At 35.9% G+C, this 23,369-nt stretch overlaps 1 protein-coding gene across 2 annotated transcripts; it reads right to left on the bottom strand.

The window, feature by feature from the left end:
• Positions 1 to 1,461: 1,461 nt before the first annotated feature.
• On the bottom strand, positions 1,462 to 15,995 carry LOC120331376 (uncharacterized). 2 transcript variants are annotated; one of them, XM_078109638.1, is made up of 30 exons: positions 15,832 to 15,995; positions 12,864 to 13,061; positions 11,993 to 12,196; positions 11,529 to 11,756; positions 10,853 to 11,089; positions 10,660 to 10,764; positions 10,033 to 10,152; positions 9,776 to 9,959; positions 9,579 to 9,694; positions 9,374 to 9,503; positions 9,220 to 9,286; positions 8,983 to 9,156; positions 8,692 to 8,914; positions 8,286 to 8,391; positions 7,858 to 7,992; positions 7,498 to 7,766; positions 7,071 to 7,304; positions 6,607 to 6,714; positions 6,314 to 6,450; positions 5,969 to 6,181; positions 5,558 to 5,717; positions 5,121 to 5,287; positions 4,626 to 4,716; positions 4,250 to 4,345; positions 3,991 to 4,163; positions 3,534 to 3,677; positions 3,260 to 3,334; positions 2,853 to 3,053; positions 2,453 to 2,564; positions 1,462 to 1,987 (listed from the first exon to the last, which is right to left on the bottom strand). In XM_078109638.1, the coding sequence occupies exons 1-30, from the start codon at positions 15,932 to 15,934 to the stop codon at positions 1,956 to 1,958; spliced, it is 4,542 nt and encodes a 1,513-aa protein (XP_077965764.1). In that variant the 5' UTR covers positions 15,935 to 15,995; the 3' UTR covers positions 1,462 to 1,955. The 2 variants fall into 2 exon arrangements, with proteins under 2 accessions (XP_077965764.1, XP_077965765.1); XM_078109639.1 differs by lacking the exon at positions 15,832 to 15,995 and adding an exon at positions 13,180 to 13,513.
• Positions 15,996 to 23,369: the final 7,374 nt, after the last annotated feature.

Below are 23,369 nucleotides of genomic sequence, written 5' to 3'. Positions count from 1 at the left end.
TATAAGCAGGGATTCCATACCGTCCTTATTTCTGAGGTTTGTCCTTATTTTTGACTTATTTTTAGCCTGCGTCCCTTATTTTTGGCTTGCGTTTCCTTATTTTGTCTTGTTTGGACTTTATAAAAGAAGCTTTGTGTTGTTTGTCTTATCGCCAAAGCTTTATGGTGGAATCATAAGTCTTATTTGGAACTCAAAGAAGCAAGGCACAGATAAGCATGAAGCATTGTTAATGTGGCGATTCTTGGGTTTTGTCGTGGTGGTGGTTATTTTAACTTAAATTTAAAAATGAGCAAACGTAAGAACGTTTTTCGTGATTTATACGAGAAAGAATTCAAAGTTAAACAAAGCTTGAAGAGTGAGTGCTTCGCACACTGTGACGCCTGTAATTATGACATTAACCTGAAAGCCATAGGAAAGCCAGCTATTTCTGCTCACAATGCAGAATGTTTTCTAGTCGTCCTTATTTTCGCTTCCAGATCGATGAAATCCCTGCATATAGGGCATGAATAAAAGTGGTCATGCAAATTTTCGACAGAGGAGTCATATAACTTGACCATCGATGATGAATCAGTTGGAATTGGTGTTGTGATTTGTTGCCCAAACCCACTCCCAAAAAAACACTCGCATGAAACAGTCGGATGCATGACATGTATACAAACAAATTGACAAAATTCTTTAACTCTTCTTGAATCCGACAAAGGTAAAGTTTATATAAACAACCAAATCAGGAACATTTTTATCGACCAGCCGGTAAACAGTGTTCTTGTTATGATGACATGTATGTAGGCTTTCATGCTAATGGTGGACGTCATGGACAACAAAAGTTAGAATTAGTGTATTAACGGTACGAGATGAGCTTCATTTTGGCATAGTCATGAATAGATTTTATCATGTGTGTCTCATGAAATTGTATTATATGAATATTATATTCATTCAACAGATAATTATATGATTTAGAGTGTCCATTTCAAAGAAGCAGAAGTAGGCCTTCTCGTATATTAGAATTATGTATTTCAACACGTTTTGAAATTGAAATGAAATTTTATATTTGAGTTTCTTTCTTTTTTAATTCAGTTGTATATCCATGCCATACTTATATGTCATGCAGTCTATATTTATTTCCAATTGGTTACTAACAGTCATACACATTTGCCTTAAAAAGTGTTTCGCCAAGTCTGTTCGAATAAACTCCGAGTACTGCGTTTTACAGGGTTACGACGATTCTTTCACATCCCATGGGAAGCTGTACTGTTACTGAAGCTTAAATTGGTTGCCCCAAAAGCGTAAATAAACTTATTATTTGTATTATGATAGAATTTATTTCCCCCAATTTAGATTTGAATTTAAATATCTTTAAAAAGACTTTGTAATGAAACATATGTTTAATAAAACTGGTTCGGTCAGCCCGCTATGAATGCACTACAACTGAGTTAAGTTTTTGTTTGATAATGCTGAGTGACCTGAAGCGAAGCGAACAGCTATTATAAGCTTGTAGTCAACGGACGTAAGGAATTACGTTGCAGCTCTAGGATTTATTTGTTTTTTATACTTTGCTTTAAGAACATTGCTGTGTCGTCGGGAAAATTCACAATTGACTTCTGGACTCGGGTTTGAAAAAAGGTTGACTCCGACATCACCTCTTAACTCAACGTTTGTTATCAAATTTTAATAGACTGCATAAAAGTTCCTATGTATTTGTCTTCTTTTATCCCCATTGATATACTATTTCTGCATGAATTATCGATGAGAAAAATATAATAAAAATAAATCGAGCATTATATTCATATTTGGAGAAGCTTTATTATTTCATCTTCAATCTTTATCTATCTAGTTGAAAAAAAAAATTATCATTGAACATTGTGAATACTAAATTTCGACGTCAAAAAGATTCATTGAGAATTTTTACGAAACAATTTTCAATTCTTTTTCTTCTCCATTCGCCCCAGCGTCAATGCTTAGCTGCTCTGATAATCAAATGGCAGTGTTTCTGAAAATATATATGCGAACATTTAATTCACGTCTCGCTATGCTTGTAAATTGAAGATTTATGTATTTGCTACTTCTAATTATTAGGTACATAGAGCCATTTGTCTTTGTTTGAACTATGATGGAATTCAAAATTAAATTATTATTTTGAAGTGCTGCTTTTTGGGCGCTCCAGAAGTATGTGTACCAATATAGAGGTACCTAATTTTGTTCGCCTATTTTACATAAAATTGTGTGAAGGGACTGAAACTTATGGGTAGGGTTCTATTCACTTGGCTACTACAGACAGTCCCCTAATTCGTAATATAACTAAAAGAAGAAAATCGCAATGAAATTTTGGCCCAACCCCAACCTGGTACACATACTACGGGAGCACCTCTTTTTGTACATTCGACTTGTACGGATTTGGTATAAGTATCTTGCACAGCATATTTTACAAATACGAAACTTGACTTGATTGACTCACCATTGCATCTGTACATAAGATCTGACCAAATGATGTTCTGTTGTGAATTACAGAAAACACCCAGTCTTCCGCCTTTCAACGTTCCATCGATAACTACTCCACTATCAGTCAACTAAATACATAGAAAAATATTTATAAGGTTTTTTGAATCATTATTCATTGCTGCTGGGATATTTAGACAGAACTGAGCTATATGATAAGCGCTGTTTTATATATATAATATATTTTTCAGAATAAAAATTTCGATTGTTTCATGCAGTATTCGAAATTTTTTATATGCAAAAATTTGAAAATACACGAAAAAGAAGAGTGCACGCTTCTTTAGCACTCACAAGCTCATAACTGAATTTTTCTGGTTGCACCCTGTGTGGAAATTAACTAGAACATATAGCCACCATACCAATGAGCTTCCTTGATATATTCTCAATTTGATGTATCCAACTGAAGGTCTGTGAATCAATTCCCATCGGTATGACGTTTTATCACTCCATCCCGTATTTTTTGGGTCAATATAGATGAGTTTAGCTTGGCCTTCTACACTTGAACCCGCCCACAAAGCATCAGATAATTTTTTCGAAGGACCAGTTACAGTTTCAACAACCTGTTTGTCATAGTATACAAGAAGGTGTTATTAATGCGCCGTCGATCGGGTAATTATTTTTAAACCTACAACGAATTTGTAAGGAACATAAAATTTTTAATGTTTATTCATTCAGAGTTCTAATAAATAAGATTTATTTACAACTGTATTTGTTTTGATGTATTTGCTAAAGTGATAAAATTGAAGTGAAATATTATCAAACTGACCTTAATTTGTAAACCAGCTTTGGCAACGTCTTGGTCACCTTGTTTCCACTGGGCAACGTAAAATCTGCTGCTGTCCTGCAAAAGAAATGTTACCAACTATTTACAAATTACTATTATTTCGGACATTTGCTATTGGTGATAAATGGGAAACGGCGCAGGTGATGGAAGCTGATGAGGTGAAATGATAGAATGAATACAATTATAGTCAGAGTTGAAGATAATTGATTTACTTGCATTTTCTGTTTATCACCTCGCAAATTAATCAAAATCAAACCTGGAATCCGAAAATAAAGCCAATGAAATCGTCGTCATAATCGTCATTGACAAACAATGTCCCATTAAAATCAACTCCATTGAATGCAGTATCACCGACTGCCAACGAGGGATCACTGTTGATTGTTTCAGTAATTTCTTTACCCTAAATCAAATTGCAAATTTAAGTTCAATTCACTTTTTTCCACTAAAAGCTTCTTCGACTCTATAAAGACCGTTTCAAACTCTCTCGAATCTGAAATCTTTAGTCCAACGAAGAATAGTGAAATTTTTATTTTCAACCAGTTTCTTTCCGCATTTTCTATTGCTTATTTTTGTCTACTTCAAAGTTGTGTTAAAAAATTGTGGGAAATTAGAAGTCGTTGATTTTTGCTGCCCTTTAGAAGTATACGACTTACAATCAGAGAATTGTCGTGGACAATGCATGTTATATTTAGTGAATTGTTTTTGCTACATACATTATGTGTCACCACCCAATTTGCCGGATATAGGCCATTTGGATCAAGATTAATTTGTTGTAGTTTGCGGAAATCTGTTTTCTGAATATTAGCATTATGTGGACAAACATCATTCTCGTCTGGTACATCATCATTGTCAAAATCATCTTCACACGCGTCGCCTTTGCTGTTTTCTGCAAAAAAGGGATTGGGAAAAATTAGTATAATCATGAACAACTTTTTGTCATGTTTCATAACAAATTTAAATGAGCACACTCACTATTTTTGTCTTCCTGATCAGGGTTTGGAACCAATCTACAGTTATCGTTCTCATCAGTCTTGCCATCATTATCATCATCGTCATCGCATGCATCGCCTAAAAAATTTGAATTTTCCAGATGGTACATATGCTCTTTATCAAATCACAATTAATATTAGTAATTTTAAGGTAAATGTCTTGAACTTGACAAATATCATATTGCATCATATCATTCTCCTTTTTTAAAACAAAGCAAACGATATTAATGCAACGAAAATCTAGTATTTTAAATTGATGCCAATACATTTATTTGTTATCATTTTCTTGATGATTATGTATGTGTTAAATTTTCGGTTGTCGTCATTTGTAATTTCTCATTTCAATTTCCATTACACACCTTTTCCATCTTTGTCAGTATCGAGTTGTGCACTATTGATGACATCCGGACAATTATCTTTATCGTCTTGAACACCATCCTTATCCCGATCCTAGATGTTGCCATTTTATTTATTGGATTTAAACTTATTTACCAATGTTTTTACTAAAATTCTCTGCAATGTTTGATAGGAATAGTTTCTACAGACACTAAACTGTCTCCGAAATGTATGTTAGCGAACCTAGGTCAAATAGTAATAAACATCGCGGTCATCACAAAACATAGTATATTATTCATTATAATATATATTATTAGGTATATTATTTAATTCAGTCAATTCAGAGAATGGTAGACAATATATATATTCTATTATGATAATTGTTGCAAATAGCTATTCCTGGCTTATAAAACAACGTAGATTCGCAGTTTGCCATTTCAGTTAAATCTGTATGCCTGAACACCAAAACCAACCATAGTAATGAGCTATTCTATCTGATTACAGTACTTAAAAATTACCTGGTCGTCGTCACACACATCGCCTACAAGATCTAAATCCGAATCCTCTTGGTCTGGATTTGGGTGATTTGGACAATTATCGCAGACATCTCCTACATTATCCCTATCTCTATCAAGCTGACTGTCGTTTGGAATATTTTTACAGTTATCATCAGAGTTGTCATGGTCTAGAAAAAGGTGTAGATCAATATCAATAGATAGATGTCGAACCGGAATGTCTGTGGGAATGACCATTATAACTTGAGTTACTGGATCTGACTTGACTCGAAAATAGCCTGCATGCGATTAAGACAGCACTAGTTTTTCAAAGGTAGTTGCGTCCTTTTAACTTTTAATACGCCAAGTGGAGCTCAATGGCTTCTTCTTAATTACGACATTAGTTTCAGTATTGATCGAGGGTTTTTGTATGAGATATGAGATCTCATATTCTCACTTACTGTCCCCATCCTTATTGTCATCACACTCATCGCCTAATCCGTCTTTATCAACATCAAATTGCTGGAAATTTTCATCCGATATGCAATTATCACATGCATCACCCACACCGTCTCCATCACCATCCTCTTGCCCTGCATTCGCAATGTATCGGCAATTGTCCTAAAAAAACTCATAATTGGGTGTGTATAGCAACATGTATAGAGTATATGCAACATTACTTATGGGTTTTAGAGTTGCTATTTAATATATATTTACTTACATAATCATGTTATAAATCAGTAATCATGGGCGTTTTGCACAAAAGTTATGTTCTCCCTTGTATATGCTACAAGTGACCTGTTTTTAGGAAAGGGGTCATACTGTGCTGACCATGAGAGACCAAAAAAGTGCAATCGAAGAAACTACTTTACTTCCGCGTTTGGCTTGCCGTCATCGTCGATATCCTCATCGCAAGCATCGCCAATTCCATCTTCATCACTGTCCTCCTGTCCACTATTTGGTACATTTACACAATTGTCCTTCTGACATGAGTGCTCCTCACACGGCAATTCTTCGTCTGGTCGCCCATCAAGATCACTATCCGTTCCGCAGTGAATCCCGTTGCCGGCTTTTCCTACTGAACACTTCGTGATGAAAAAATGGAATTTTATTTCAATGTCATTGTTGCATAAACTTGTACGCAATTGACATTTTCATAAATACATAAAAATTGAAGAGGATTTTACGAACCATAGATAATAAATTCACAAACTCACGTCTTCGATAAATTTGCACGTTCTTCCATCACCCATATATCCTTCAGGACAACGACCACACTTCACGCCTCCATCTACATCAGTGCATTCAACACCCGTAAAGCAAGGGTTACTGAGATCACAATCGTCTTCTAGCTCTATTTGAAAAAATTATGTTTCTAAATTGAAAATAATCAAGCAATTTTTGTATCAAACTTTTCTACAAAAATTAGCAACAACAGGTGCCAATTATGGCTTTGCTTTATTGCGAGTATTCTACACTTCTGTAGAGGTTGAATTTAAGGACATCATACCACATGCTTTGCATTGAAGAAGTGCCTTTAGCATTTTCTGTAATACGCGTTTCAACTTTCCCATTTCTACTTCCAGTTTTAAAAAATCATCTTTTCTCGGGCTTTCACCTGTAACAAATCAACCAACTGAACTAATAAATGAATAAAAAAATAATATTGATAAAAAACTTGATAATATGTTGCATTATTAAATTATATATATATATATATACATATATATAAATTATTAGTTCTATAATTTCTTATAGAACAAAGCACAATAAAATAATTATACGTTTTTATCTTTTTCCATCATGATTCCTTCGGTTTATTTTTGTTAATCAAGTTTTGTAGTTAATTTGAAATGCTGAAAATACGAAACACTCCTCCAAAATAATGTCCTGCTGTTGCCATCGACTCAATAAATTCATTCCTTGATACTAAACTAATATTTTAGCATCACTAGGATGTCAATGACGCCTTACTTAGACATTTGACTTTCTGCCGTGTCGAACTCCAGATAGCGGTTAACCCATCTCCTCTCGCAATGCATTCGTACTCTGATGGATATATCGAGGATATTACGGGTCCAACATAAAAATTTCCTGTACATGAGGCTGTACATTTAGTTCCAATTCTTCTTGCATTTGTGTTGCATTGATATGTTATAACGTCACCTTGTTCTCTCGAAGGCATTGAAAATGCTTCACATTTCAATTCTGTGAAAGAGTAGATCGACTTTTAACTTGATTTGAGAAAATAATGCAATTAGCGCATATATTATAAGTACGAGTGAATTTTACCTTCGCACTTTTTGTAATAGCTATAACAGCACAAAACTTTATTTTTTAGTGTTGAGTAAAATGCAAAAGCCTATATTAACATATTTTTTTTATACTCATCAACACTTACCCTTTGTTACAGACCACGGCTCGGAAAAACCACTTGTCGCAATGATAGGATCACCGCCCTCTTCATCCGGCACAGAAACCAGAATATAATGTTGGTATTCGCTCGTACTGTCTAACTTCCGATTATTTCCTTCCACAACATTGTTTTTGCTAGTTGATGTCTTTTTTCTACTATTGCCGCCTTTACTCTCGCAAGTTTCATTTGATCCACCCATATCACAGCAAGTTGTTCTACCATTTCCAAGAACAATTCTTTGTGTTTCATCGAACCTGTGAAAATGAATCAGCTTCAATAAAAATGAATTGGTTACAACGGGTGACATGCATAAATGGTTACGTTGCTTCCGTTGTTCTGGCATACCTGTTTAAGGCAAACGCTACAAAACTATCGCCATCTCCTACTGTATCATTGAACTGTTTCAAAATGTCAACATCTTCTATAATTTTTGTTTCATTTCCGTCTTTTGTACGTTTATGAACCACAACAATGTAACAACTGAAAATAGCAGTTATTCATGTTAGGTAATGTTTACACAAGACTCATATGTATAAACGACTGATTGAAGGCTAGCCATCGCTATCTATGCTTGAAAACTCTCTTCCAACACAACTACAATATTTTGGTTAAATCTTGTCGGATAAATTATATGTATACTTCGTAGTAGAAAAATACATTTAAAAAAATTTGGAATAAGCCACTTTGTGAATTTTGTTTGCAACTGGCCAAATTATTCGTTCGCTGCCATTTATGGAAAATAATTTTAACAAAGCATCAGAGTCATATCCTACCTGACCGATCCATTTCTTTCGTCAACTGGACTTAGTTTTATTGCCATTGTATTGTGTTCTGGATTCTCGCTATTGTCCATCGCTGGTGTAATGACTACGGACGGAGCTGTGGAAAATGTTATTTAGAGTTATGGCAACAGAGTGTAAAGAGTTTTAGAGTGTAAAACAAACATAAATTCGTGCCAGAAAAGTTGAATTTCTACCCAACACCAAACTGGAATGGGAACGCGTCACATCGAAATTAAATTTCAGTGATGATAGAATGCGAGACAGTACAATAATTAGCTATTATAAAAGAAAATAGTTTAAAATTCTGTTAACCGATGAGTATTGACCAAATATAGAGATAAAATGCAAACATATTGCCGCTGCGCGCGCTTTACACATGAACGAAATATTTCCTCGCCTGTTCGTTTTGTTGGGCAACCAGTAGCAACATCACTCCATGCTATCGGTACTTTTCCGTGACAAACAGCTGGGGGAATGGTCCCAACTTGTACTTCATATTGTGAGTTCGGATTTGTTGAAAACTCATATTCAAAAGTCATATTCAAATGCTTTTCTGGGCAAGGGGAAGAATCGTTTGTTCTGAAAGATAATGAGTTTTTCGCCCTTTCGTCAATTCGTATCTGAAATATTATGAATATTGTGACATCAAATTAGGATTATTAAAGTAAGTATCGATCAAGACGCTCACAGCATATCCACCAATATTTCTTTTGTATTGGTGATTCCATTTAATCTTGCAACCTTTTCCAGTATTCGAAAGCATGATACTGTTTGGTGGACCAGAGGGTCCTTGGCTGGTTGTTTCAACATACTTTCGAAAATATTTTTCTTTATAAAAGCAACCTTCAATCTCTGGTATGACCTAAAATCATTAAGTAATATTTAAATATTTTCATCTTTGCAAAAACATTTAATTTTGGCATACCTTTATTTCGTACTCTGTGTTCTTTTGCAGTTTTATTGCGTCATAAGGTCCTTGTTCTTCAGATGATCTATGATTGAAGAAGATAGGTTCAAGTAGAAATTAAAAACAGTAATGAAGACAAGTCAAATAACATCGATCGACAGAAATATCTCACTTGCTCTCCCCGTTTACTTTTATTGTATATTTCAGTGATTCAGAGTTTTCGAGATTGCTCCAATCTACCGTCAACTTATTTCCGTTGCAGATATCTTTAGAAACGTTCACTGCATTTTGCTTTGTTTCACCTATGATAAAGAATTAATTAACACTAATGGCCTTTTTTGAGTCATAATCAAAACAAAAACAATTTTCTCAATTACCAGTAACGGTTATTTTTGTGCAATCAACTTGAACCACAACTGTAGAACCATAATACAGTATTCCTTTCCCACTTATGTACGTGTCTTGCGTTATGTCTTTTAGAGTGTGTCGATTTCTATGGAAAAACAAATAAACAAATGAGCCAAATGATTTTTCAACAAAAACACTGACAAAGTATATGAAGCAGGTAAAATACTTTAAAGTTGACCCATCTGTAGAATCTTCCCCATTTACGGAGAATGTTTTGTTTAGTTTCCCGTTTATGAATAGTTGAAAATCAGCTTTTCCCGCAATATTTGTTTCCACTTCAAAGTCTATTGTAATTGATCCGCCTTGCCTCGTTTGGTATTCGTCTTTAGAAAATGCAACAGTTAACAGACCTGTGAAATATTATTAGCTTTGTTGTCATATCTGATCTGAGCAGATTAATGGTAAATTTGTTTTTTCTCTCACCTTTTTGACAATGGCGTCCAAAAAAATCCGGTGGACAATTGCATTTGTAACTACAGCCGTACACTACGCAGTCCCCCCCACTGATACAAGGATTTGACAAACAAGGACTTTTATTATTTCCTGAAAATGTAAAAATTATCAATTTACTATTGCGTTTGGTTTACATACAGATTATCGGTTCGACGGTGTTCATCAAATTTCAGAATTATATGTTTTTGCAAAAGAAATGACAAGCATTTGTATTTCGTGTATACGTATATATCTTATTTAGACTCAGCTGAACTGAAAGGAAAGGGGGTACCGCACTTAATTCCTAATTGTAATTGTGAACTTACTATTCAGAGCCCAAACTCAAATATTGAATAAAAAAATTAGCAATATGCAGTTTCTAATAATTACGCATTTTTGTGCTCCGGCATTGGACCGCGTTATATTTCCAGACAAAAAAATATATTGCAATCTGTAAAATCGATAAATTGATTCCGATCTTCCAACGATTTAATGACGTAATTTATTCAAACATGAAACACATTTTTTATTTATATGTATTCAAGTTTGCAATTTCTTGTTAAAAATGACTATAAACTAAAAAAAATTGTGGATCGTATTTCATTTTATCTAACATACCGGTACCATCCCACATCTCGCATATGTAATTGTGATTACAACTGGAATATTCCCTTCTTTGATAATACTTCAGTACCGCGCAGTTCCTGGTTGTACTCGTGCTGCCTGAAATTTAAAATCCTTCAAATTAAATTATTGTAATATTCACAAATGTGCAATATAACTTTATAACAACGATCACCACTGGACTCACTGTATGGATCACCGTCGCCCCAAGTCCATTTCCTATTATTCCTCCATGCATTAATCAAAAATGTTTTGGTCGACTTCATTACACGGGAGAGAAATTGAATCTGAACGTTTGTTTTAGGCATGGCTAACTCGTATCCCGGACCAGCCCGATCTTTGCACTCAGCTGCAGCTTTTTCTGTGCCATTGACTGAATTATCTGACATCCAGTATTTACAGTTTCTATTCTTCAGTATTTTCACTAAAATTTAACATAACGATTGGGTACATATATTCATTTATATGTATTTTAGTGTTACATACTCAATGGGGAAAAATAGTAGAAAATAACTTTGTTTAATCAGCGTGCGGGAATATATTATGCCATTGTGTGAACAATTGCTTGTGAAAACAACCAGAATTATGCTCGCGTATTGGCGTTACATTTCTCAAAACCAGCTAAATTCGGGTAAAACGGGCCTAGCAAATAGAAAAATGTAACAAATGTGAAAGTAGCTTTTTGAAGACCCTTCAATTTTTTGCTATAGACAATTTGAAAGCGACCTAGTATAGACGGAAGCGTTATTTTTATTACGACAGCAACATTTACATACACATTCATATTGACAACGATTTAAAAAAAATTAATCCCAGATTTATTTTATATTTAAATATTTATAAAAATATAAAGAATGACTTGCGTTGACAACTTCCGATCGTGGATATATCAGGACTCCAGATTGCACCCTCTCCCTTTTGACGGCATTCGATAGTTTTGAAAGTTGCTCCATTTTGAAATTCATATCTATCGCTGCATTCAAGATCGCACGACGTTCCAACATTTCTTGAGCATGTTCTTGTCAAATATGTCGGTTTCTTCGAATATTTATTTATCGGTTCTGGTAATATGAACGACTCACAAGTAATATCTAGAAAAGGGAAATATTTGAATTCAGTTATATAAGGTTTTGACATATACATTATTTATTTTTTAATTAATATCACAAAAAAATTAATTGGAATGTTCTAATAAATATAAATCAACAATAAGCAAACAAAACTTTAGTGTGTCATTGTCACTTTTGCAACTTTGGGTGTTGCTTAGTGTCTACAATTAAAATTGATCGATTAAATCACTATATAAATGCATATAATAAATACTTACGGACACATCTTGCATAGTTTAGTCTTGTCCATCGAGCTGGATAAGCTGATCCGGTCTTTTCACATGTCATCTGGTTTGTATATCCTACAAATTTATATCCACTTGCACACTGTAATGTACATACTGATCCACGGGCGTTGCTTTTTGTGCATTGGTACTCCATTGTTTTTCCATTATTAAACCAATATTTTTTGCAAGTTATTTCTGCATGAACAAATATTGCACTTCATGGTAATACATTTTGATATTGTCAATACGATTTTTATCATTATTAGTGATGCTTTTATCAAAATATTACGTTTGTCTTATACTCGATGAACTAATCTCGGTGCGACAAGAAATTTATAATAATTATGTTATTTATATTTCAAAAAGTTCTGTTTAATTTTAACTTAGGCAGCTAATTTAATTAAAAAATGAATTTTTTTTAACGTAATAACTGAATCATTATATTCAGATATATTTAAAATTAGAGAAATATATAAATATTTGGTAATGTGGCATAATTAGTACTCAAATGCAACCTAATAAAATGATTGCTATTTACTGGGTATTCAATTCTTTGACCTTACTCTAGAACTACATATAAAAATATTACAAGCTACTGTTGTCTGAAATTCCGGATTCGTTTATGTCTAAGACATGGGCATGCTGACAACTATGGATAAAACGCCGCCAAGATCATGTAGTATTGATTACATGTTTGGTCATTTCCATAATACGAGCTGTCTCAAAAGTAATAACTATTATTTGCGTTAGTTGGAAAATGTTATTTGCTTTTAATGTTCATATATATATACTTCGAATATGATTTTTTGATTTGAGCATTGTTGGCGAAGTGTATTTATCACTTCTGTTTTGGAAGACTTACGGACGCATTTTGTATTCCCGATTGATGACCAGGATGCTGAATTCCCGATCATTTTGCGGCATGTTGCTGTTTTCCTTGTTCCTTCAAGTTGATATCCTTCTGCGCAATTCAGTGTACATTTCGAACTCACTGGTTTATTGACACAAAGTTCAACAAGGCGGGATCCGTCGTTAAATAGTAAACTAGGGCATGTGATTTCTGTAAGTAATGAAAAACGCTAATAATATAATATTGGTTAGGCTATTTTTAACAACAAAATGGCATCAGAAGAATTTTTTATGAAACAAAGCATAATAAAATAAATATACGTATTTACCTTTTTCCATCATCATATTCTGTTTATTTTTGTTTATCAAGCTTAGTAGTTGAAAAACTGAAAATACGAAACCCCTTCTCCAAAATAAAATCCCGCTTTTGCCATCGACTCTATAACCTTATTCTCTAATACTAAACTAATATTTCAGCATCAATAGGATGTCAATGAAGAACCTTTCCTCGACATCTGACCTACTGTCGTGTCGGATTTCAGACAGCGGTTAACCCATCCCCTGTTGCAGTGCATTCGTAGTCTGATGGATATGCCGAGGATATTACGTGTTCAACATAAAAATTCCCTGTACATGAGGCTGTACATTTAGTTCCAATTCTTCTTGCATTTGTGTTGCATTGATATGTTATAACGTCACCTGACCTCTTCGAAGGCTTCCTTATTTAAATCACATTTAAATTCTGTAGATGAGTAGTTCGATTTTCAACTTAATTATTTGTGCAAAAAATAATAAAGCAATTAGCATGCAGATATACGTTTGCACATTTCGTATTCAGTCCATCTTGCATTCAGACCATTGTCGCTTCATTGACAAGATATTTGATATGATCTAGTTTTAGCGTCCACAATAAAATTAGGTTTGCATTCTATTTGACAATAGCAACTTTGTCTCGAATTTCGACAATCTTGATCTGGCGACAAGTTGTTATAGCGGAGAATTGCAAATGACTTCTTCAAAATATGTTTTATCATTGCGAATACTACGACTTGCCAAGTTTCAGTGAGATGGTCAACCAATGGGCGCGCGGTTTACAAATCATTTAAATCAACCTCCATTAATTTTGCTTTTCACACTCTTTTGAAAACATACTTACATCGTCATCATGCTTTAGCCTTGCATAACGTGTTATATATTATATTTCATATTGGCTATATACCTTTGCAGTCCCTAATTTGTTCTAAATGTTTTAATTGACCGGTTTATAAAGAATTTAATTAGTTTTATTTTCTTTTTATCGGTTAATATGTTATATATAGACAGATAGCTTGAATGCGTATTTTATTCAAGGTGTACTGACAACAATAAACTAAAAGCATTTCCACTACAAGTCATTTACGGATTAAAATATTGATTCTTCTTATATTTCTTTCTATTAACGGAAAGCATTTTTAAAGAATCATTACATGGTCCAAACTGCTTGATTGGCTTCAACGATTACAAAATGACGCGAAGGAATACATGAGTTCTGTACCGACTGTTAGACGCCCAGTACTTATTACTTATCGATTTTAATCGGTAAGTATGTTGATAGGTATTTGTCTGTATGTTTGTCTGTTAGATGCACGCGATCACTCACGAAAGCGAGATTGAATCTGCTCCAGATTTTGCATGTGCATTCATCTTATCTCGGACCAGAAGCCTATTGATTTTGGGCGAATTATGTCGTATAATTAGCGAGTTATCAATCAATTATTGATATAGTGATCTAGATTTTTGTAAAGCGAGATAATTTTGAGACCCGCCGAGTGTGTGTGTGCGATGCGCAGTGCGAAAGTTACAAGAGCGGATGAATCAAAACTGCAGTTTCTGTTTTGGGGGATCCCCTATCTATCGATCGATAAGTCTTCGGTTTCCAACCGATATTCTCGTTTTGTACTATAGTGCCTACAAGACTTGAACAAATCACTGTGTGACTATACATGTGGTATAATTGGCACACATCCAAGTACATAAGATGGTATGACAAACATTCCGTATTGCAAATCATTTCTTATCGATGTTAATCGGTAAGTATGTTGATAGGTATTTGTATGTCTGTATGTTTGTCTGTTAGATGCACGCGATATCTCACGAAAGCAAGATTGAATCTGCTCCAGATTTTGCATGTGCATTCATCTTATCTCGGACCAGATTCCTATTGATTTCGGGCGAATTATGTCCTATAATTAGCGAGTTATCAATCAATTATTGATATAGTGATCTAGATTTTTGTAAAGCGAGTGAATTTTGAGACCCGCCGAGTGTGTGTGTGCGATGCGCAGTGCGCAAGTTACAAGAGCGGATGAATCGAAACTGCAGTTTCTGTTTTGGGGGATCCCCTAACTATCGATCGATAAGTCTTCGGTTTCCAACCGATATTCTTGTTCATATATCAGTGCCTCAGTGCCGAGGCTCGGCAATTATCAAGCTACTGATTTAATGTCTACCGCAATCCTGTTCACAATATTTATTGACCTGACATACCGTAAAATAATGAAAACTACGCGACTAAAATACTGCAATCAGCGACTTTAGTTCAATGTCTATTCGCTCTTTTTCAAAGATGAAAAATTGACTGTTCTGTCGCGGAATAAGTCACGTTAAAATATTGACTTGAGGCAATTGAATGTTGGTCGCATGACGACTTTAGTTTGTCATTTTTTAATGTTGAAGGTATGCGGTATGTAATATATACGGTAGAGAGAAAACTGAAAATGGTGTTGCTCTTTCCCCCATGACGAATGTTTGATAGTGTATTTTGCGGCGCGGCAGTTCGCTACATTAGTAGCAATTTTAAAAATGCATAATAGAATATGTCTAGCATTCGTTTTATTCGATAAAATTACTTATGGAGTGAAGATTTTTTTTTATCTATGGATCGTGTACGTAATTAATATTTGGTCAATTTGTACATTGAATTCAATACTTAATTTACAAACCTGCAGTAACACCTTGCGTGGCGACACCAGATTGTGTGGAAACTTCAGAGAAAAATTGATAAAGAAGAATAGCGACAAGTCCTCTTGCAATTTGGTTCTTCATTTAGAAGATGACGATTCAGTATCGTTGGTTTTGATTCCTGATAAATGTATTTCCCTTTGAACTATACCAACACCAGCATTTCACATTTAAAATACAATACCAGTACTTATTGTGCAACGATAGCAAGCCCAGCTACTCAACATTTAGATTTTCCCTTAACCACAATCAAAACAAAAAGAAGCCAACAATGACATAACATGTGCTATCGATTAGGTTGAACTATGAGGAAGTCTGACCTTGGTCAGACGAAACGTTACAGAAATATATTGTGTTAGTGTGCAGCGAGACTATTGAATCACTTAGAATGACATAAATATTGCAGTTTTTGCAGCCACTCACACAGATGTTCAAGCAGGAAGAATACAGTACTGTACATGCGAAAAATACGATATACACATGCAGTAATTGGGTATGGACAAGCCCGATTAAGCATATTGTTACGTCACAAATGTAAGTATCACTACTGCCATATTTTAGAAATGAACCAGCAGAATGTCGCGTGTCTTGACTGGCAAATGATCCTTCAACAATTTCTGCACCGTTCGAAAGTTATTGTCTCACTCCAAGAGTAGTGTGATAAATGTTATTCGCAACAGTAGAAGTGGCATCAGAATTCCCCATTTCCCCCCTAATTTCAAGCGAGCAAAGAATCGGACTTGAAGAAAATTGTAAATTAGACACCAAAGTTTGAGCAGTCATAGAATCTTATTACCGATCAGTCGATCGCGATATATTTTGAAGATTTTAGTCGATCGCAGTCGGAAGCAGGTTGGCCCCTTCTGCCCTATACCAGTGGCTTACAACATATTTTAGAGCCACCCAATTTTGTTTTAAATAACTTTAGTAGAATCTCGCAACCCAAGGAAATGCTCAAATACTACTAGAATGTAGCGCGTTTATGGTCGCAAACTTAATGACTAACATAAAATAAAACAACCCTATTTACATAACATTTATTCCCACGAATTTTGCGATAAAATACAAAATTTTGAATAATGATGATTTTGCTACTTCATAAATGCATCACAAAATTTGAGGAAAAAAACAAAAATCATATCAGGTTATAAATTTGAACTAGAGAAGTCTATTACACCAGAGGTTTCCAAACTTTTTGTATATTACAGACCAAATAAGAAGACAACTCATAGTTTACAGTGTTTTTTAATGAGATGGATGAGCTTGGTGTTCTTCAGCGAGTTTATTATTATATATATCTAAAATTACCCCGTTTACTGATGGAAAGGCGATTTCGTTGTTTTGATAGCAATAGTAGGACGGCAGAAAATCCCTTTTTCACCATATAAGAGGTCGGAAATGGAAAATTCCAGGGTTTCACCTTCTCAAAACCCACCGTGTACTCTTGCCTTATAGCATTTACCTCCTTAAATTCACCCCATTTCACATTAAACTGATGAAAACAAAATTAATTTTTCTGAACACTGTATTAAATATTTTCGTACAACGCGTTCGTCCCTACAGCCTGGTGACCTGCACCAAAATACATGATATATAACGGTCTTCGGTAAAATTCAACCCCGATAATCATCCTACCACGGCCTTCAGTCCGATCACCAGTCCATAGAATTAATCAGCCATTTGTTTTGAATTCGTGCACTCGGATGTGGAGAGGTCGTGACCAACTATCGGCTACGGCCCAGAGGTCGGCAAATTTTATGTCGCTCGCAAGACAAAATTTAGGGTTGCTAGTCTTTTTCATGTCGCATATATTTTTTGAAAGCTAGAACGGAACAGCGCGCGAAAACTGCGACAACACGTGAACTCAACTCAGTCGTCCTATTGAAAAATTATTACAATGACATTCAATGTGACACCGTCTTGTTGCTGTATTACGCTTGATAGCTTTACGACGACAAGATTGAAACATTTTCTAAATGAGCATCACTAATCCTAGTTCTGTGTAATCTTCATGTTCGAAAATAATTGTTCGCACAAATATGTAGCCCACTTCCAAACATCGAAGTGAATATTTTCGCATGGTTTGTGAAATTTTGATAAAGATTTTCTTTGGGAAAAGACATTCTTACAAAAATTAAGCAGTGAACGAATTTCTCGAATGGAATATGAATTTAATTTCCTTATTGCATTGCATTATATTCGAATATTTACTGCGCTATTGAACCCTTGTACACAGCATCAACTTTTCTGCGTGTTTCCATTTGTCTAATTAAAATTGAATTGTAGGCTCGTTATTAAACGAGCTGTTCAGTAGAATTTTTAGGATATAATGAATTTTAGTCTAAACGTGTCTCACGATAAATTCTGTTACGTAAAAAATGTAATTTACTCGTTGCGTAGATTATAAATAAAATTCTTAGTCAAAACCGCCGCTTGGGTGTTTCGCCGAGCATAGACTTCCTTGTTTACCTCGTGACATTGGCCAATCAGCAAGATGCAAAAATAAACGTAACAATGCCCCCTTTCGCATCAGCTCAGACATAAATCAAACAAGTCAATGATCACTTAGTCTTCCTATGAGTCTCAGTTTAATTACACTAATCAAAAATTAGTATAGAAATAGCTGTGATAGACTAGGCTAAAATTCTTTACCGTTACTTTTATAAAAACAATTTGTTGAATGGTTTCAATTAGAAAAGATAGGCGGATAAAATGTATTGATGTAGACATATTTTACTTCAGCCGTATTTGCCGATTACCGGGATACGCAAACTGCCGTGCGCAGATAAGTACAGCATACGAAAGACAAGTAGACAAGTACAACATACGAAAGCACGCAGAGTACAGTAATCAAGTGCATCGATGCGCCGAACAAAAACAGGTTTTGCGAAATCGCCCACCTATCGCCCCCTTCGACTTTTTCGCCCCCTCCCCTTGTATCGTTTTCGCCCACCGGGGGGCGATATCGCCCACTTTGGGAATCACTGTATTACACAGTCCTATTCCATGGCTTAAAAACAAACAGCCGTTCGCACAAATTTCATCAGTAAAACTTTAGGACTTAAAATTTTAATGCTGGAAACCTCCAGTTTATTTTTTTAAACCCTCTTTCAGCCGGATAGCTTATATGAGAGAAAATTTATATTTACGCTAGCGATGGGTAACATACTGTTAATATTGCTCTTAGCTATTTATTAGGGATGGGCCGGGATTCGGATTCGAGTCGAATCCAGGAATTTTTTGGACCCGAATTCGATTTCGAGTCCATGTCGTTTTTACCGAGTCTATAATCAATTCTGTTTTTACTAATTTACACCTATGTTTGTACTTTTACCCCTATAAATATCACTACATACCTTAGCTAGTTGAAATTCAAGGTTAGACATGTAACAATGTCACTCGTGTGTATTATAAACACACCTAATAAAAACGACGACAGATATCCAGATAATATAACGCAAGTTTAAAATTATTGATGGCTTATAACAATGATGCGCCAGTCGCCTTCAAATTATCTATCCTTTCTGGTATACATGTGGTACACAATAAAATATGCGTTAGCGCAATATTTTCGAGTTTTCAATTCGCGTAAATAAATATGAAACATGCGCAGGATCAACCCAAGGGAGAATCTCACATAAATCGAGTTTATTATGGGCAATCCTTTCTCTAAAAAGGGAGCAATGGAAAGCATGGAGCGTTTTAGAACGTTTACATGAACTACTAAATTGCAAGCATTGTATTGAGACAGAGTGGCATCTCTCTATCATTTGCGCACGCGACGGAGTAAATTTGAGACTAGGAATATCTGGAATTATGGGAAAGCATTGTGGTCAAAAGCTTTTTATTTTTCATATTGACATGTAAAAATTTTTAAATAGCCGCCCAGAATTTATGCAAAGTGGTGGGCTGGAAATCCAGGTGACCCGCGTTTACGTTTGTAATATGGCCGCCAAAAAAGAAGAAAAATATATTTTTAAATTGATTCAACAGCTATCTGCGGAATCATTAGGGAAAAAAATATGAGCTACGACGTATGTTCGTAAGCGCGCGATGGTGTAGTATGGTCAAAAACGTGTTTTCTACTTTTACATTGTGACGTCACGGACTCGGAGGATTCGATTCGAGTCCTTGACCTATTACTGGATTCGTCGAATCTCTGTAATGCCGGACTCGTCCCATCCCTACTATTTATTGACGTAATGCCCTGATATGAGAGAAGCGATAAAACCTTCCAGCCGGGACGCAAAGTGCGAATCGTATAAATATCGTGGATTTCAAAATCGCCTGTCAGATGTCTGAAAATGTTGACGCGACTCTGACAGGGACAGAGCGCGTCGATCAGAGCGCTGTTTGATTAAGGTAAGCCTCGAGCCTTTCTCGGAACTTTAGCGCAACAGCTGGAAAACAACGCAACGAGGAAAAAAAGGAAGATGAGCTACTCAGCAGCTGTGTCCTCGACTCCTGCCAGGGAAGAACCCACGGTAGAGACAAGAAACGCAAGACAAAGATCACTGTTTCTGAAGACCGAATTGGACATAGACTTCCCTGGACTAATGGAGATCCTCCGAATCAACAATAACACCACGGAATACGTCAAGTACATAAAGGGACTATACGAAAGCCGAAAAGGCACCTGGATTATAACCTTTGCTGCCACAGAAGATCAAAACTCAAGCTGCAGAGAAGAGTTTCTGAATGCCACCAATGGGCAAATAAGAACAAATGATGATGCTCTGATCTCCGTTACTATGCCTAGCGGAGCTTCTGTAAGAATAGCAGCTATGAAGGAAATTCCTGAAGAAGCATCATACCCTAAGGTTGCCTCAATAATCCACCGACTTGGTTGTGGCAAAGTAAGGAACGCTGTCAGAAATTGGCACAGAGGTACAGATGTATATAACGGCTTTACATCGTTTTTGATTGATGATTGCTAACCCTCAATGGGATTAGATGCAAGACCTATCTCCCACGCGAAATGTACATTCCCACATGTGGACGATGTCTCGAAATCGGGCATGCTTTCATAAATTGTGTAAAAGAAGCAGTATGTCGATATTGCAAAGAACCAGATCACATTAGAAAGAATTGCCAACAAAGAAAAATGGACTATCCGACCCCTGTCCCCAAGCTTGGGCCATGCCAAAAAGAAGACCGCAAAAAAAAAACTCGACACAGTCACCTCGTAAAACCATGGAGCATAACAAACAAAACAACGAACTTATTACGCCTAACCAGCAAACCCAATCAACGAAATTAACTACGCCGACCAAAACAAAACGGAATAAAACTCAAACCGAAGACCGCCGCCCTGAACCAATCGAGATATCTGAATTCTCGTCGTCTGAGAAGGAATCAACATCAAGCCAACAGCTGAGAGAGCTGTCCGATTGGTCAGCTTGTGGAGAGGTTGATGATCTCATCAGCCCGATATGTACACCAACGGCCCAGCCCAAACCAGCTAATACCAGACAGGCTGCAAGACTAAAGAAAGGCTCGACCATTGGAAATACGCCATTCCATCCGCCACCGAAGGGTCGAGCTTACGTGAAGGTGATAGTGCATAACCTCGAAGGAAAGGATTCAACATCATCCACATTCAGCGCCTATCCACAAGAGGTGATTTCAGCACCAGCAGACATGGGGAATAGAACAGTACAACCAAATTCAAATAACTCGGATACCGGAGACTTGGAATACAATAATAAGGCATAGAAACGATACTTCATCAGAGACGTCAACGTCCGAAAAACAGAAGCAAAAAAAAGAGAAACGTACGTGAGTTTAATCAAATTTCCATATAATTCGGACCTAACGTGTCTACTGGCGCAATTTCTAAAAATTTTAAGATAATAGAGCTCTGGATATTATGCACTTTTACCACACGGCCGAAGTTGTGCTGTGCTCTGCATGACATGGACGGAAGCCCTGGGCCAATGTTATGCTGTGACATAGCCTACAGCATATACAGAAACCCGGGGTGAAAGTCTGTGTCTTGCAATGGCGCGGCTAATACCGAAACCTCCATAATTGTATGACTGCTGCCTACGCAGTGGCGTGCTTATGAAGCGTCATATCGATATGACTCGGATATGACGTGTCTTTAAGACACAATCCGAGACTGGAAAAACTATGATCCGTACATTAAAAAAAGAGACTCTGACAGGAAATACTTCTTTAAAATGACTTATTACTTATCAATCTTAAGATCGATAAGTATGTTGATAGGTATTTGTCTGTTTGTTACTTATCGATTTTAATATGTTGGACCAGAAGCCTATTGATTTTGGATAAATTATGTCGTATAATTAGTGAGATATTAATTAATTAGTGATGAAGAGATCAGAATTTTTACAAAGGATTTTCGAAACGCGCTGATTGTGTGTGTGCGTATCCGATGCGCAAGTTTTCACGCTAGTGAGTCAGAGCGAAGGATACACACCGCTAGATCGTATCTCGTGATTAATTTTTAAGCATTGTCCATATCTCCCTTGTAACTTTGACGTCGTCGCGATGCCCAAGTTTCCTTCGAGAAATTTTCCACACTATTGAGTCAGAGCGAAGGATACACGCCGCGAGATCGTATCTCGTTACTTATAATGACTCTTTAAAGTTTAAGCAATGTCCATATACCTCTATCAGGTTCGGAGTTGCAGAATTCCTCACCAAAATATCGCTAGGCTGTGTTTGAATAGCCGTCGCAACCCGGGTTAGCGCCGTTGTATTTGACACAAAATATAGGATTGGTAATAGGCTATTGGCTGGAAACTAATCGAAACAATCCAGTTCGGATTTGCAGATTTTTTCATAAAAGTATTTCCTCGAGTAGCATTTCGACGACGACATTGTGCCGCTAGCCGAGGCCATTTATCTTTCAGTTTCGTAGCGCACATAAGGTAACTACCTGAAAATGATTTTGAAATGTTACTTAAAAATTTAGTAACAAATATTGCCTTGTTCCCACTTCCAAAAGTTACGCGTTTTACAGAAAAGACGCTTTTACTACAATAAATATGTGTTACCATCTGTCCTATTTTCTCTGCTTTTTCGGTATCATGGGCCAATGAACGCAGACTTCTGCATGACGTAACAATCAAATAAGTCAGCTGTAGGTGGATCCCCCGTGGTCGGATGAATATCAGATGTACTACTGATCGCTTTTGCGTTGAGTTGGGTAGCCTTTCCATAGTTTTTTTCAGTTATTCTAAGGAGGTGCTGAAAAGTATAAGTAAGATATTAAACACTCGTATATCCTTACCATAAATAGCAATTTTAGTTGAGCACTAGCTCATAAGACGTTGTTAAATAGGTACGGTGCGGTAACTCCAAGGAAGGCTAGACCTAGAATAATATCTCACAAACAACGATATTTTCTGGCTTGCATGAAATGTTTATGATTAATTGAATGACTCTTCTTGACTATTCAGCAGACTTATACTACTATATAGGCCACAGCATATTTGGAAATAGAAATTAATGGCTGTTTCTGTAATGCACGGTTGTGTGAACGAGAAGAAAA

The sequence above is a fragment of the Styela clava genome, chromosome 2, assembly GCF_964204865.1.
Source record: "Styela clava chromosome 2, kaStyClav1.hap1.2, whole genome shotgun sequence".
In the NCBI taxonomy this organism is placed as follows: Eukaryota; Metazoa; Chordata; class Ascidiacea; order Stolidobranchia; family Styelidae; genus Styela; species Styela clava.
The sequence above is the reverse complement of the archived record's forward strand: the minus strand, read 5'-3'. Positions and strand labels throughout refer to the sequence as shown.